Source organism: Hypomesus nipponensis, chromosome 11 (assembly GCF_054491055.1).
Source record: "Hypomesus nipponensis isolate SF chromosome 11, ASM5449105v1, whole genome shotgun sequence".
Lineage (NCBI taxonomy): Eukaryota > Metazoa > Chordata > Actinopteri > Osmeriformes > Osmeridae > Hypomesus > Hypomesus nipponensis.
The window spans coordinates 14,822,006-14,838,165 of NC_140371.1; the positions used below are offsets into that span (position 1 = coordinate 14,822,006).

General features: G+C 43.9%; 1 protein-coding gene across 1 annotated transcript; it reads left to right on the forward strand.

Moving 5' to 3' along the window:
* Positions 1 to 1,342: 1,342 nt before the first annotated feature.
* On the forward strand, positions 1,343 to 16,127 carry col17a1b (collagen, type XVII, alpha 1b). Its single transcript, XM_084667073.1, has 56 exons — positions 1,343 to 1,498; positions 2,958 to 3,025; positions 3,258 to 3,299; positions 3,428 to 3,538; positions 3,654 to 4,019; positions 4,110 to 4,157; positions 4,304 to 4,339; positions 4,504 to 4,554; positions 4,658 to 4,807; positions 5,007 to 5,198; positions 5,284 to 5,367; positions 5,575 to 5,646; positions 5,732 to 5,875; positions 6,104 to 6,193; positions 6,305 to 6,349; positions 6,530 to 6,682; positions 6,904 to 7,206; positions 7,331 to 7,381; positions 7,507 to 7,533; positions 7,698 to 7,724; positions 7,837 to 7,899; positions 8,011 to 8,115; positions 8,223 to 8,285; positions 8,401 to 8,436; positions 8,572 to 8,625; positions 8,739 to 8,774; positions 8,885 to 8,920; positions 9,028 to 9,090; positions 9,260 to 9,295; positions 9,438 to 9,509; positions 9,616 to 9,642; positions 9,800 to 9,835; positions 9,943 to 9,978; positions 10,117 to 10,197; positions 10,283 to 10,318; positions 10,413 to 10,505; positions 10,665 to 10,727; positions 10,854 to 10,904; positions 10,996 to 11,058; positions 11,206 to 11,265; positions 11,411 to 11,437; positions 11,559 to 11,618; positions 11,724 to 11,801; positions 11,887 to 11,934; positions 12,019 to 12,132; positions 12,232 to 12,348; positions 12,502 to 12,630; positions 12,801 to 12,917; positions 13,041 to 13,157; positions 13,333 to 13,494; positions 13,607 to 13,753; positions 13,914 to 14,114; positions 14,332 to 14,496; positions 14,607 to 14,687; positions 14,836 to 14,916; positions 15,307 to 16,127. Exons 2-56 carry the CDS (start codon positions 2,965 to 2,967, stop codon positions 15,354 to 15,356), a joined length of 4,857 nt encoding a protein of 1,618 aa, XP_084523199.1. The 5' UTR covers positions 1,343 to 1,498; positions 2,958 to 2,964; the 3' UTR covers positions 15,357 to 16,127.
* Positions 16,128 to 16,160: the final 33 nt, after the last annotated feature.

Below are 16,160 nucleotides of genomic sequence, written 5' to 3' on the forward strand. Positions count from 1 at the left end.
CCCATGCTCCATACTGTATATTAATTATCTGAGTCTGTGCCTGCACTGATTTAATTGTGTCTTTCTGTAGCCTTGGGGAAAAGGTGTGGATTGAAAAGGTATCTTGTCTTGACTTGAACATCACCAATTGGTTGTCTGATATTACATACCTCGGGGAATAGAGACATTTCAGAAATCAGTTCAATGATTTCAATCACTTATGTTTATGAGTCAGACTGTTTGCATGGTTCCTGTTGTGTTGTCATGTGATACTGCAGGACACTTTGTGCAGTCAGAACAAAAGTCTGAAAACACATATATTCAGGGAGGGTCTAGTCAGTAGGGTTAGGGTTTGACTTATTGTGGCGTGAATTCCCATTTTTTACACGCTATCTTCTATACATTTCAGCTATTTCAAATTTACTTTTGATCTGCGTTTTGCTTTTCTGCTAGGTAGTGCATTTCTAAATACCCCGAGGTGATGTTAAATTATTATAGTTATTTCCCCTGGGACTTGAAGAAAACAAAGAAATGATATGTGTCTCAGTACTGACAACTATAAAACACCGTAGAGTTTGACAGCATGTCATTATCACTTTCTTCCCTACTTCAGACTGAGTCATCATCAGTGATGCATCATGCAGTTCTCCACATGCTTGCTGCAAAGCAGAATTAAATCTCCAGGGCATGGTCCAAAATGAAGGAGAGGTGTAGTGTAGTCATACTGAACGGGTGGGTGGTTGTTTGAGCAGGGTGTGGTGGGGTGGGGATCATGCCCTCTCAAAAGAAGAGGAGCTAAGGAACACATGGCCCCCAGGAGAGATTGGGAGAAGTCTTGTGATGATGACTAACAGACAATATGCATTTAGGCCTCACAATAAGGTCAATGCTATGTCCCCATATCTGCAATAAACCGTTCAAGTCAAGTTCAAATCTATTATTGTCAGATTTGTCAGAACTGTGATTTACAGAGAGATGTATGATGCAAACGTGCAACTTTATCATTACGTTTCAGACAGTTGCTGTCTGTATTTGTTTTTGTAACCTTATGCCCAGGCTGTGTGTGTGTGTGTATGAAAATAAGGGGGGGGGGTTCTCCCACAAAAATTAAATGCTGTGGAAATGACCCCCCTAGACTGTCAAAATTATGTTATTTGTTTGCTGTTGTCATGTTAGATCGACTTTGTTTATTTGAATATGTTCAAGAAAGCTCTGTCTGTCTGAGTCTAAGTCAATTGGCCATTCCCCAGGGCATACCTTTTTAGGCGTAATCCTTTTTTACCTGCCAAGAACTGGATGGGCGCGGCTGGGACAAAAGCAACGCTGCCCTGTTTTGACTTGCCTGACAAAGTTGAGAAAGAAAATAAGAGTGACAAAGAAACATAAGGACACACCATCCAACAGTTGTTCAGTAGTAGTTCTCATATGCAAACAATTTATATTTATTGGCGATCCACGGAATCAGAAGATTTAGCGCGCAACTTTCCCCACAAATCGTTGGTTTGGAAAGCTTTTAAAGGTAAGATATCCCGTTTACTACAGCTCGAAAGGAGCAGAGTTAAACATCATTTAACATGTAAAATTATGCTTTCAGGTAGACAACCGGTGAGACAAATAATTCAGTTTGGCACTGTGATGCTCGTTGGTCCACCTGACCTGATGTTGCTGACCATGCGTGACTGTTTATAGCTGGTACTGTTTTATATAATCATGAACAGTAGGCCTACCGTACAGTGTGTTTCAAGACTGACACGATTCGTTTATTTGTTTCTTTCAGGAAGATATGTAGCCCATATTTTTGTAATAATCAATGCTTTTACCAGGAATGTAGGCCTATGCACTTTCTGGACTAAACAACAGTATTTACAGGGGCATTGTGAGACAAAGCACATGGGCACAGGCAAAGCACAGGGGCACAGGCCCTTTACTGGGGCACAGGCCCCTATTCATATCCCTTTTTATTTCAAGCTTGCTGCACACAATGCAATACTCGGCTATAGAAACTCCTTGCTTAACCCATATCACAGTTCAGGGACGCAAGTTCGATATCAGGTTTGGCAGGGACATCAGTTAATGCAAGCGCACACATTTTTTTCGCATTCATTTGAGCGCAATTAAAGTTGTTTTAAACTTCATGTAATATTGTTTTTATGTTTTAGTCAAAATAAGATGATCGGTAGTTCGGTTTGTGTTTTCGGTTAAATTGCTTTGATTTTACAATCGTTGATTGGCATACAGCGTTTATTTTTCCGGGATTATCAATCAAAATGAATGCACTGACTGATAAAGTAAATTATTAATATTCAAACTTTAGATTTTACTGGGGCACAGCAGATTTATACTGGGGCACGTGCCCCAGTAAAATGGGTCTAACGATGCCCCTTAGTATTTACAAAGGAGTAACAACTTTTCAATAGCTGTGGAAAAGTCATGGCCTTTCAGTAAACTGTTGACAAAGTTGGGCAAAATCACCATGTTGCACACAAGTTGATTATTAAATTGTTGCATCTGAAACTGAATTTCTGCCTTTCATATTCCTTTCATGATTAAATACACATGTGAACTGATTATGTGCATAATATTTTTCAGTGTGGTGCTGTAAGGGTGTGGTCTGAGTTATGGTGATGTTTTTTCTACATAGAACTACACAATAGTCCTCTTCTTCCCCTTTTATGCTTGCTTTGTCCAAATAAGTTTACAAAGTTATTTTGCTCTCGCCAATTGAAACCTGCTTTGATTCATTTGATGTACAGTAGGCTACTGTTCTGTATGTCTTGAATGCAAAGTGAGAAGTTTGCTTGTGGCACATACTTCCTCTACTTGCTTTAACTTATGTTAAAATATGCTTTTTAAAATCCATTTTGTGATAGAAATGTATCTTATTGTTACTCCAACATGTTTCTTGGTTTGAGATGTTACGAAGGCAAGTCCACAGTAATGTAATTGTGTTTTTTTTGCATGATTTGCTGTCTCAATAGCTATGGAATGGATGATTTAATATCAACAAGACATAGAAACCAGTCAGGAGGCAGCTCAGGAGGAAAGGGTGAGACAAGTTAGGATACTTTTACACTTTTTATTAAAACATGAGACGGATGTAGCAATACAGTATGTATATTATGAACTTGTATTAGCAAGTTGGTTAGTATCGTGATACATTATATATATATATATATATATATATATATATATATATATGTATATATATATATGTGTGTGTTATTTTTTCTTCTCAATACTGAATAATGTTGCTCTTTTTGTTGGTTTGGCGATACCAGATACTACAAGCTCAACAAGTAGACTGACATCTCTTCCACCGAGTGAGTTTGGTTACTTGCTTGTCCAGATGAAATGATAATGGCTCAGCTTGCATATAATACTCAAGAAACTAATTCATAATATGTATGTCTGCCATGCTTGACTTCCCCACGTGTGTTCTTGTCACCAGAAGGTACTAGCGGATCTAGTACTCACAAGAGTATGTCCAGCAATACTGGAGGCTTGGGGTTGGAGAAGAACATTTTGCTTCAAAACAGCAATGAAAGTTATTACACTTCCTGTGAGATATTTCATAATTCTTTAAACGTTGATAACTAAATTCATTACTGCTGTTAGTAGTTTGTATTGCCCTTTAACACTAGCCTCAACATTTGAGTGTTGTTCTCTGTCTCTAGCCTCTGTGGGTGTCAATGCCAGTGGATCCAGCCTCTCCTCTGGGGTCTACAATGGAGGAGACTCCTATGAAGGGCAAAGAGAAGGAGTTTGGAGTGGAGGAGGTGGTGGAGGTGGTGGAGGTGGAGGGGGAGGAGGTGGTGGAGGAGGAGGAAGAAGTGGAGCAGGGGGAGGAAGAGGGGATGGCGGTGGTGGAGGTGGTGGAGGTTACTCACTAGGATTGTCAACTGGAGGGAGCTCAGGGTCAAAGGTGAAGTCCAGCTCATCAGCGGGCACCAGGAGAACCCACAGCTCTGCCTCTACAGGGGGTCTCTCCCCAATCCTGCTGGAGAGGAAGAACATGAGCAGCCGCTCTGGGGGTTATGATGGTGAGTTAGAGGCCGGACAGCCAACTGCGTAATGTGATCAATTCACTGGTAACTTCTGATGGCATGGTGTGTTCTCTCTCCTTCTCTCAGGAAGTTCAAGTGATAATTCCTCCCCAGAGTTTAAACGCAAAGACTATGGTAAATGTTCCTTATGCTTGAATCTTAAAAACCTGAAGAAAAATGGGAAACCTCCAAAGGATAGTACTGTACACAACTGGATATCATACTCTGCCTCTGTGTGTTTGTGTGTGTGTTTGTGTGTGTGTGTGCATGTTGATTTATAGGTTCTGGAGCCACCAGGGGACGGAGTCACACCAGAGGTACAAACAAACCAGTGCCCTCTTGCAACAGCAATTGAAAAACAACAGTGACACGATATTAAAGCAACTTTAAGTCATACTAAAACTCCTTCCCTTTGCCCGTTTTGTTTTGCGTTGAGATAGTAACATCTGTACAGCTACTAATATGTTATCTTGTATCTCAGAGAGTGAGATCAGAGCCAGGTTGCAAAGTGCTTCTCCATCCGCGTCCAGATGTGAGTATAGTTTTTTCGGAACTTTTAATTTGTTGTCTATGCAGTGTGGAGGCTCTGTCATGTTTACCGTCCTGGAACCGCTAACCCTGTGGCTTCTCTGTAGGGGCGGAGCTGGAGGATGTGAAGAGACTGTTGAAGGGAGGGCGCTCCAACAGCGTCAGCCCCACTCGCTCCTCCTCCACGTCCACCACCCTGCCTGTTCCAAGGAAGGCTGTTGTGGAGACCAAGATCCGCACTGGGGCCTCCCAGACAGGTACAGCTCCACCTAGTGGTCAAAGCACCCCTCTGCACGTCGGCACTCCATACCCCATCTTGTGGTATCTGAACAATTTGGTTACTGATCTTTTGTTACTTAGTGTTACTGGTCATTAATCCGACGTATTGAGAGTAGAGAGTAACAATTTGGTAGGTTTCCTTTTGATTGTATGAACTGCTTCCCTGTCTCTCTCCAGTGTCAGGCCAATATGAGCCCACCACTCTGGACTCCACCCTACCATCCTACTCCTGGTCCAGCTCCACCCTTCCCTCCTCCTCCAGCACCATCGTCCCCAGCAGCGGCCACTACGGTTACCACAGCAACACCAACAACATGTCCCCGGGCTCCTCCCCGCTCAATGCCAACTCCTCGCCTTCGTCTTTGTCAGGTGACGAGTGCTCTTTACCAACTTTGTACTTTCATCAGTGCAATGAAAGCACTGTGTCTTTAAACATGTTTGTGTTTGCTTGCAGTGTACGGGTTTCAGAACAACTTGTCTCCCACATCCAGTACTGTCCTTAGTACCAGTGGGGTCAACACACACGCAGGGATGTCAGGTATGTTGGGCAATAAATACAAATTAAATGATTATCCCCTTAGATTTGGATTTGTTCCCTTGTCTGTGTTTTCTTTATTTGGGCCTGTGTGTGTATGTTTGTAGGTACTGTAGGTATGTGTGTGTGCATGTGAAATTATTATAAAATGTTTAAAAAATATATATATTAATAAAGTAGCTATCCATCTATGCGTGCGTGTGCTTGCAGGAGGATATGGGGTACAGAAGAATGGATCAAACAGTGTGGGTCTTGTGAGCACTGGGGTTTCCACCTCAACAAGTAAGCCTGTTTTTTTTGCTTGTGTTTGTTTTGTAAGGGTTTACCTTTACACTGTCAAATACTAAGAGTCCCTCAATTATGTCAGACTCTAGGTCAATAGCTGATGATACAAACAGGAAAGACTTCAAGTACCTGATTCTGGAAAAAGAGAATTATCCAGGCAAGAGGGACACAGAAGTTCTCCTTATGGGTAAAGACAGTGGGAAGAACTTCAGCAGCACTACAGCAGGTGAATGTGCTCCTTATTTCTCACTCTAAGTTGTCATCAGCTACTTAGAACGCATTTTTATGCCGTTATACATGTATATTTGTATAGCATATCTTCTATAATAAACTCACACATTTCTTATACTGTTGCTTTGGCAATGCCTGGGTTCATTTGTATTAAATGTTGTGTTACTGCAGATTGTTTGTACTTGTACATGTTCTAATTGGGCTGTTTTGTGTGTTGTTTCAGTTTCCCTCTCAGACAATTCTATGAAGAAAGAGAAAATGGCATCGAGCTATACTGAGACTTCTCCACTGAAGTCTGAGACTGGAGCTTATTGTGAGCACTATCACTGACTACATTGACTGTACACTAGGAGGAGGAAACTGTTCAGATTAATGATGAAGAAACAATGAATTTTTTTAACTCAAAGAAATGTTGTTTGTCCAGATGGATCCCCCATGGTGTCAACGAAAGACAAAGCCACATATGCAGGTATAAGACAAATTATGCATACTGCCTGTAGATCGTCACATACTGTACATAGTATTGCTTGAGTGAATCCTTTTTGCGAAAGGAATCGACATACAGCAATGTTAGTGTTTCTAATTGTCAAAGTTGCGCTTTCTCTGAGGAGAATGTGCCCCAAATCTTATGGCAAATGGTGTTCCGCAGAGATCCATAAAGAGGGGGAGTACTATGGAGGAGGAGGAGAAGGAGGAGGCTGTGGCTGTGACGAGTCCTGCTGCTCCTGGTGGAAGTGGCTGCTGGCTCTGCTGCTGCTCTCCCTGCTCCTCCTGGGGCTGCTGTTTGGCCTCATCGCTCTGGGTGAGTCCCTCTGGCCCAAATCCCCTCCATTGTCTTCTAACAGGTGATGTCATCCTAACAAGACACGTCCTTATTGTTGACGAGTTGACTAGTCGGAGTCAACACAACACCTAAACCAGGGCTGTTGTTGGATTAAAAATGAATTTTGTGGACACATGAAATCTATTAAGTCTACTAAGGCTTGATCCTCCATGACCCCCTTACGCCTTCCCTCTCCTCAGCCGACGAAGTGAAAAAGCTGAAGTCTCGTGTGGCGGCCCTGGAGTCTGAGTCATCCGCCAGCTCTGCCCGGACTAGTCGTCTGTCTGCTTCTAGCAACGACGTCAATACACTGCAGTCTGGTTCTGACATGGACAGCGGGGGCTACGCCCGTGCCGATAACGGCCTGAACTTGGGCACAAACCTAGACACAGGCACGGGCACCTACCTGGGCACTGGTACCAACGGGCAAGTAGACAATGATGCCCTCCAGAGGACCATCCAGCAAATGATGAGGGCTGAACTGCAGTCACAATCATTCAGAGGTAGTGCTCAAGCATAAAATTATCTCTGTCTCTCTCTTTAGCTCTCTCTCTCTCACTCTCTCTCACACAAACACACACACACACACAAACACACACTGATAGTATGTATTTTCGTGTTTCACAGCCCTTCTTACCTCTTCTGTGAGAGGAGAGAGGGGAGAGCCAGGACCCAAAGGTGAGATCCCTGACATCACTGTATGCATACTGGATCATCAATATGGTGGTACAGGAGGTAGTCTTCTATAATCGCAGTCACATGACATGGCAGTTACTCTTGGTAACTTATCCTTTCTTTTTCAGGTGATATAGGAAGTCCTGGAACTAAAGGTTTGTGGATAAGTATTTATACATATACAGCATTCATTGTATATTTACAGTTGATTATAATTAAGCTTGTTTGCACTCATCTAGCATAATATGTCACAGGTAAAGACAATCATTGATTCCTTTTCTTGTACGTCCATTATTTCATTCAATCACCCATGTTACAGGTGACAATGGTTTTCCAGGACTACCAGGTATGGACACAATTTCAAAGTTTGTGGTATTTTTGACAACACAATTCTTGAACCATTCTTTGTAGAACTGCTTAGTAATCCGGTAGTGACACACTTTGACCTCTGACCCCAGGGCCTCCAGGTTCCATGGGCCACTTTGGACCAGAAGGACCCAAAGGGCAGAAAGGAAGTGCAGGTACATGCTTCACTTTGTCCGCTTATACGGCATCATCATTTTTTTAAGTGTACTAGTGTGTATTATGAATTGATGTACCACAAATGTGTGTGTCTGTGTTGATGTGTGTAGGGGACCATGGAGCAGAGGGACCCTCAGGACTCAGGGGTCGTGAGGGACCAACAGGGCCCAGAGGGGAGCCAGGACCCTCAGGGTTTGGAGAAAAGGGGGACAAAGGTACCGCAAGGAGTAAAACACGAACCGATCTAGTATCAATGACTTCTCCCAAACTTGTTACTTGAAGCATACAGCGTAACAACTCAGGATACTTGTGTATCTCCCAGGTTCTTCTGGAGAACCGGGGCCTCCTGGTTCTGCTGGTCCAGTTGGTCTGGTCGGACCCAAAGGTGAGTCGCTGATAGTGTTGATGTTTCAGATCCACAACCATGCTCCGAGAGTACACTGAGTAAGCTGAAGGACTGAAGATGTAGAACTGTTAAATCACTCCATGTTGTGTTTCAGGCTCACCTGGAGCTTCTGGGTCTCCTGGCACTCCTGGTCAGTCTCTTTGATTATCCTCCACCTACTGGACAATGGCACTGTTCATGTGTATGATAGATATGTATACCGCGTGTAGGCATGAGTACGCAGTTTTAAAAGTTTGGATTTGACTTTACATTTGTGTTGTTTCAGGTCAACCAGGCCCTCAAGGCTTCCGTGGGGAATCAGGACCAAGTGGACCTAAGGGTATGTCCAAGATTAATGAATGAGACTCAGTGTCATAGTTGATGAGTGATTCATAAATATGAGTTCAGACCGATGCAGGGGTCTTAAATGCTGGTCTCATCTCTTCTATGTAGGGGAGAGAGGCTCTGCTGGATCTCAGGGCATCAAAGGTTTGTTACCGCATGAGTGCAAGTCATGGTTTATCATAAGAACGCACAATTATGTTCTTTGGATCTTGTGACGGATGAGTGGCAATTCAAGCTCATGTTCAATATCTCAGGTGACCATGGAGAGAAAGGACCTCGAGGTTCCCCTGGTGAGTGGCATTCTCTATGCCTTTGGTTACCAAAGACAGTAAACCGTTGGGGTAATAGGTTTTGCCATCACCATGCTCTCCAACCAACTTCTGCTCTGTCCCTTCAGGTGATCCAGGGTTACCAGGACTGTCTGGCTCAGCTGGAGAGAAAGGCACTAAGGGTTCTGCAGGTCAGTAAAAAATATAAAAAATACAACAAAAAATATAGTCAGATACATTTATTATCTGCGATTGGGAGTAGTTAAGGGAATGATGACATCACATCAGCATGCCCACAATTGCGTATAGTGACCAAGGACCCTCTGACTTGTCTGTTAAAACACTTTGTTTGTCAAACAGGAGCCGCAGGAATTGACGGTGAAAAAGGACAACGAGGTAAATGAACTATTACCTTGAGATCTACTGTATTCACACTTAGCCATTTGGACCTCTGTGATATTGTTCCATCAAGCTTAAGCTTCCTCCCAGGGTCTCATATTGCGTTGATGATGATATCATCCTGTTCTCCTGTTCTCAGGTGATCAGGGTCCTACTGGGTTACCTGGGATTCGGGGTGCAGTTGGACCTCCTGGAGATTCTGGCCTTCCAGGTAACAGATAAGATGGGTTAGCGGTAGAACATATACCATAAAGCTGTCTAGCTAGCGTAATGTGTTTTGGTTGAAAGCCATTATAATGTAAATCCTTGCACTTTAGGAACCCCTGGGATTCAAGGACCACCAGGTAGATTATGTTTTACTGTCTAGACTTACAGATTCCTCTCCTATTTGTAATGACATACATGACTGTTAATGATCGTAATTACACCATGATTGGGTAGCAATGTTTGTATAACATGTCACACTTATGTTGCTCACAAAGCTCTGTATCCCTATTCTAGGAATAGCAGGAATCCCTGGACAACCTGGACCTAAGGGTAACATTGACCAACCGTAAAAACTGTAAAAAAAAGTTTAAAAATAGAATTGACCGAATGCAAAATATACACGCTCTTATGAAGGTTTAAATTGCTGTTTATTTTAGGAGAAACAGGCGAGCCAGGAAGAATTGTCAGTGCAGGTAACAGACACTACATGAAATTTATACTGTATTTTTGATGTGTATGAGTTTAAATTAATGTGGTATGTTAGAACCTATCTTCCAGCATGTTACAATGCATGTTTAAGATTTCAAATGTTGACCTTGGTGATTTTCTAGTGGGTTCTAACTCTGTGGCCATCCCTGGACCCCCCGGCAGCCCTGGACCCCCCGGCACAGCTGGCCCTCCTGGCCTATCAGGTCAGGCACACACATACACAGATTGCCAAGTCTTGGCATGTTCTCAAGGAGATGTCTTTCTCATAGAACTCCTCTGTCTTCACAGGTCCCATTGGCCCTGCTGGTCACCCTGGTCAGCCTGGTAGGTTATCTCGTGCATTTTGCCAGTACTAACTGGAGCATGGATGTGACCAGTTATGGGCTGGGTTCTATATATTGAATATGTGAATCCTTAGGTCTTAAAGGTGACAGAGGAGACAGAGGCGAACAGGGAGAGGCAGGAATCTCAGTGAGAACCACAGAAACAGTGAGCTCATCCAGAGCTGATAGTAAGTGCTGTATCTCGTGAGGAGACACTTTGTAGTAACCAACGGTACAAATATTAGATTATGTTATTATGATATTATTAAACTCATATAGCCTTCTAGAACCTAGGTTTGGCTCCAATCAATACTGTTTCCAGGGTAACCCCTAGGTTTCTTTTCCAGGACAGTTTGGTTCTGCACCAATCCCAGGGCCTCCTGGCCCTCCCGGACCCCCTGGATCCCCAGGTAAGCTCTTCCACTGTCAGCAAGCAAACTATTTTTACAGTGTTTGAAAGTGGTTCTTGATGGGTCTATAATCTTAGACCAAATGATGGCAAAATAGTATGAACATTTTGTGGATATTATCTTCAGGAGATAGCAGGTCAGGACCTCCCGGGCCTCGTGGTCCTCCAGGTGAACCAGGTGAGCTTGACATCAAAAGCAAATATAGGTAACTTCCTCAACAGTGCGGACATATGAAAACAAAGTTTTTCTGCCATTTCTATCACTGTAGGATACGGTAGACCTGGTCCAAGAGGAGAGAAAGGGGAGCCAGGAAGCTTTGTGCCCAATTCAGGTATGGAAGGAACTACACTACCAATAATCCCCCAGACGGGTAAATAACACATCATGTAAAGGCAAGCACAAATGTTGGCTTGTGGATTGTAATTTAATCTGGATGGTGATGACATATTTACGAGATACATTTTGGTCTTTGACTCAGGAACCTTTTTTGCTGGACCTCCAGGACCTCCAGGTCCAGCAGGCCCCACAGGGTCACAGGGTAGGTCAATGGAAAACCTCCCTCCACACGGACACCTTTTTCATGACACGGTGTTCATGCGCCTTTATCGTAATTTTTCCTCAGATAATTCACAGTTTCCATATTATTGTATTTATCCAATGAAACATTCCCATTTCTCTCACAGGTCTCCCTGGGCCAAGAGGATTCCAAGGTGAGTAGGCTTTGAGTAGCCTTTTCCTTAGGAGGTACAATAAACCAAGTAATACAATTCCATCATCAGAATATTAAGAGTAATAATGCAGTTAGACATACTCTAATCTTCTCTCTCGTAGGTGATGCTGGCCAGCCAGGTTTACCAGGCAGCCCAGGAAGACCAGGAGGCTCTGACAGAGGTGAGATAGTCACCACCATCCTCTAAAGCAACACAACAATCCAATCCTTTTCAAATGTTATGATTGCTGTGTCACATCCCCGACCGTTGAGTTTGTTCCCCTCAGGAGAATCGTACAGCACAGTTCAGGGACCACCTGGACCACCTGGACCCCAGGGACGGCCAGGACCAGAGGGACGGAAAGGTAAACAGGTGGAAGCTCAACCATCTCAAAGTTCGGCATTCTCTATGCCTTTGGTTAAAGCTCGGCTTGTTTTGGTTTTTCCAAGGGGATTCTGGAGTACCCGGTTCTCCTGGTATTCCTGGCTCGTCTAGAGGTATGCTCTCGTATTTGACTATTGGTTGTCAGTCACAATTCTCCTTTAGCTCCCATTTCTCTAACTCTGTATAATATTCAACAGGCGCAGCCTCAGCCACCCCAGGACCTCCTGGTCCTCCGGGTCCTCCTGGCATCCCAGGCACCCCAGGGACCTCATCCTCCGTTGATATGCGGCAATACATTACAGACTATCTAAGTATGAGCTTCGTAGCCATCACTGCCCCACAGTCAAATCACTGAACCATTCAAAGCTGTTGTATAGTGTTTTGAGGTCTTGCTTGTGTGCCTGTTTCAGGTAGGACTCGAGGTTCTGGTGTCTCTGGCCCCCCCGGCCCCCCTGGTCCTGCTGGAATGCCAGGATCTTCTGCCTCAATTGAAGATATCTCTCAACATGTCATCGCCTTCCTGCACCGTAAGCCAACAAATGCTCTTCACTCTACCACGTTGTGTAGCTATTAGTGGCAGGACAAGTAATACCTCTGATAACATGATGAACATGATATCAGAGCTAATTCAGTACAGTGGATGACCCCATATAATGAGGGTTTAAATGATGGTGTTCCAGGTTCAGGATACATTGGCGTTGGCGGTGCCCAGAGCTCCTCTGGATCCTCTGGACCCTCTGGCTCTTCTAGATCATCTGGCTCTTCTGGCTCTCAGCTCTCATCCTCAGAACTCATTTCACTACTACAGAGTGAGTCATTTCAACTCAACCTAATGTTTCATTTATAGACCATGTTATGTTCACAAAAAACCCTGAAAAAACATAAACGTTTCTTAAAGACGTTTCAATGTAAGTTTCTGTATCAAAGACATCATGGTTCACTTCAAATACCCCTTCCTGAATATGTTGTTTGTGTTTAGGGGAAGATGTGAGACGGTATATACAAAGTTTAAATGGGGTGCATGGAACAAGGACAGGCGTCGCAGATAAGTACAACCCACAAGAAATCGCAGAATACGTCTACAGAATTGTGACCGGTATGCACAGCTGACACTCCCTTCACAACCATGCTGCACTAGAGTCAGTGTGAAAGTGTGTATTGAAATCTTTGGCTCATTAGTCGTTGAACCGCTAAACTCTCTCATGGGGTTGTTTTTCAGAGCGCGGTATTGGTGGTAGTCAGCCTGGACCTCCGGGTCCTCCTGGATCTTCAGGTCCTCCTGGGATCCCAGGAGTGCCTGGTACCTTTACTGGTGACTACTCCTCCCTGTTGAGAAGTAAGACTCTCCCTGTGGACACAGCATCCCAGACTGCCTACTCACAACCATGATGGGTTTAACCCCTGAATATGTTGCCTCTTAATCAGAAGCTCTGGTTGCACCAAAAGAAAGGTTGCAATACTCTTCCACCTTCTTCCTCTTCTTGGTTTGATAATTTGTTCCTCTTCCCCAGGTTCAGAGTTCCGTGCCATGGTGAGTCGTTCAGCGGGACCCCCTGGACCACCTGGTACCCCAGGCCTCCCTGGTCCACCTGGCCCACCTGGCAGCACAGGAAGGTCAGCCAGCGTGGGCTCAACTGGCTTCAGAGTGGAGGACATCCAACGTTATCTACAGAGTGAGTCTAGCTGAGAGAGCTCGGAGAGTATAGCACTGTCGGTTTGCCAGAACCTCCTAAACAAAATCTTGGTGTTGAGAGTGACCTTTTAATTCTTTCTGGTCCTTCCCAGGCTCCGGGTTCAGTGGCCCTCCTGGTCCTCCTGGTCCTCCTGGACCTCAAGGACCCCCAGCAAACTCCAGGGAACTTGTGCCTGATGTCAACAACAGGAACTACCCACGCGAGCAGATTCGGGCTGAACTCCAGGAGTACTTGTCCAGTGAGTTACAATCGCTAACAATAAGCAACACTCAACTAGCCATATTATTGTTGTAGGTTATGTCCCGTTTAGACTATTACATTGGGGAAACTACACATTGTGCATTTCATGGGGTTTTTAATGGACCTAAGACCGCTATGACAGACGGCTTGTTTTCTAGGTGATCACATACGGCGTTCCATGGTGGGCTCCCCAGGGCCTCCTGGCCCTCCTGGCCCCCGCGGCCTCAAAGGGGACAGTTACTCCCAGGGACACCCACGATACCACCAGGACTCTGAGCGCTCCCAGCCTGACGTGAGGAGACTCAGTGAGACCCTGGACTACTCGAACGTGGCCCTGAGAGTCACAGACTACATCCGGAGTGAGTGGATTGCAGCATCTGGCTTTCTATTTAGACTTTTTCATGTTCTCAATACGCGTTCAATAATATTATGAAGTGGCAATCCAAGCGTTTTATTGCTCTGTCTCTGTCAATCCAGTCGGACTCTAATATTTAATCAGATTGGCTTTGGGGCCCTGGGTTTGGACTCTGACCTCGAGTCAACACTTGTAAAACAAGATAAATCCTTTGTGTCCAGACCAAGGCTTACTGCAGGACTACCTGGTTGAGGGCCCCAGACGAGGAGGCATTATGGAGGTCCAAGGTCCACCAGGTCCTCCCGGCCCCCCTGGGGCCCCTGGGTACAGCCGTGTCATCGGCTCCTATGGGAATGTGACAGCTGACCTCATGGACTTCTTTCAAAGTGAGATCAAATTTGTTCTATTCTATTCTAGTTTAAACCCATCTCTTCCAGTTCACACCAGTAAATAACGGTTTACTTCAGTTTAACCCAGTCTCCTTATTCTCTTATAGCGCATGGCACCATTGTTGGCCCCCCAGGCAGGCCTGGACCAAAGGGAGACAGAGGATACCAAGGTCCCAAAGGAGATAAAGGTAAAGTAAGAGTGTGTTACAAGGTGGCATTAGCCTCAGTGAGTGAGACAGCAATAGCAGTCATTCACCAGTAAAGCATTGTAACCTGGGTCAGCTGTGTACCAAGGGAAGGTCAGTATTACTGGGACCTGACTGATCTCATCTGCAGGTGACATTGGCCAGCCAGGACTGCCAGGACTGCAAGGGTTCCCTGGTTATGACACCTCCAGACTAGAGAGAGTCCAGACAGGTACAAATACATACCAACAACAACAGCCTAATGTCACACACATGTGCATGTGTAGCCATTAAATCTATCACTGTGATCATTATGAATGACTACATAAGTACATAGCAACACTGCCACATAGCAACATAATATTTACATTGGAATGACGATGTCATTACAAAGTTTCTACAGTTTAAATATATAGGTAGGTAGGTGGGGAGGGAGACTCTCTGATGGTAAAAGATGTGTTACAAAACCAGGATTAATATTAACTTCTCTAATTTATCTAGTTAGAGAAGATTTCCCACCCAGATTGTTTCCATATAGATAGTAACCTCACAGTAAACTACTAATGTAGTTGCATAGAAGTTGCTTACTGGTGTCAACCACTCACTTTGATTTATCCTCCAGATGGCGTACGAGTTGGTCGTAATCGTCAACGTCGGAATGTTGGAACCTAATGTGTATTTTTCTAGCTTCAGGGACAAGTTTATTAGATTCAGTCCTGTTTGTAGATCGACTTAGAGCAGTCTGTAGATTTGATGCTGAATGTAGAGAAGACTTCTTGCCTCACAAATTATACAACTTTGGTTTTGACTGAATGCTGTTGAGTGGAAGGTTTGGGAAATGTATTGATGGGACTAGATTGTGTTGTGACAGCTGTCTCAGTGAAGTGATTCTTTTGGCTGTAGGTCAGTAAGGTTGTATTTCTGTTTGCACACAGTACAAGTGTGTGCGGTTATATTCTGTTTACCTATCTTTCTATGTCTCTTTATTTCTTAAGGGTATACACATGGGAGATTATACACTTGTAGGATATTAATGGTGATTAATGTTTCATAAAAATATTTTTTAACTGCACTTATCAGTCTGCCAGTATAGACTGAACATTTGACAATTTAATACTTTAATACTTCAAACTTTTTACTTGAGCACCCTTGTAGGAACGTCATATGGTAGGTACAACAGCTGTTGGTCACAGCTTGAAATGTCATGGATAAAAGAATCTGCTAAATGAATGCATGATCTACCACTAGCTACTATCCACTATGACACTATTCTTAGTCAAATGTCACATGGTCCAACCTTATTGACCCAAAACTGATTGGAATGTATATGTTTTATGACAGCACTGAAATTTACTTCACTTGATGTTGAAATGTTATTCCGATTTTCTTTTAACAATCTATTAATGCTAAATAAACGTGATTACCATTAAAGTCAAAGTAATTTAGAAACTGACATCCTGCCTTTTTCAGCATGTG

Coding starts and splice junctions, on each gene's coding strand:
- col17a1b (XM_084667073.1), top strand. CDS start 2,965: ATGGATGATTTAATATCAACAAGACATAGAAACCAGTCAGGAGGCAGC. Junction 7,207..7,330: donor GCAGTCACAATCATTCAGAG/GTAGTGCTCAAG, acceptor CGTGTTTCACAG/CCCTTCTTACCTCTTCTGTG. Junction 12,631..12,800: donor ACTCATTTCACTACTACAGA/GTGAGTCATTTC, acceptor GTTTGTGTTTAG/GGGAAGATGTGAGACGGTAT.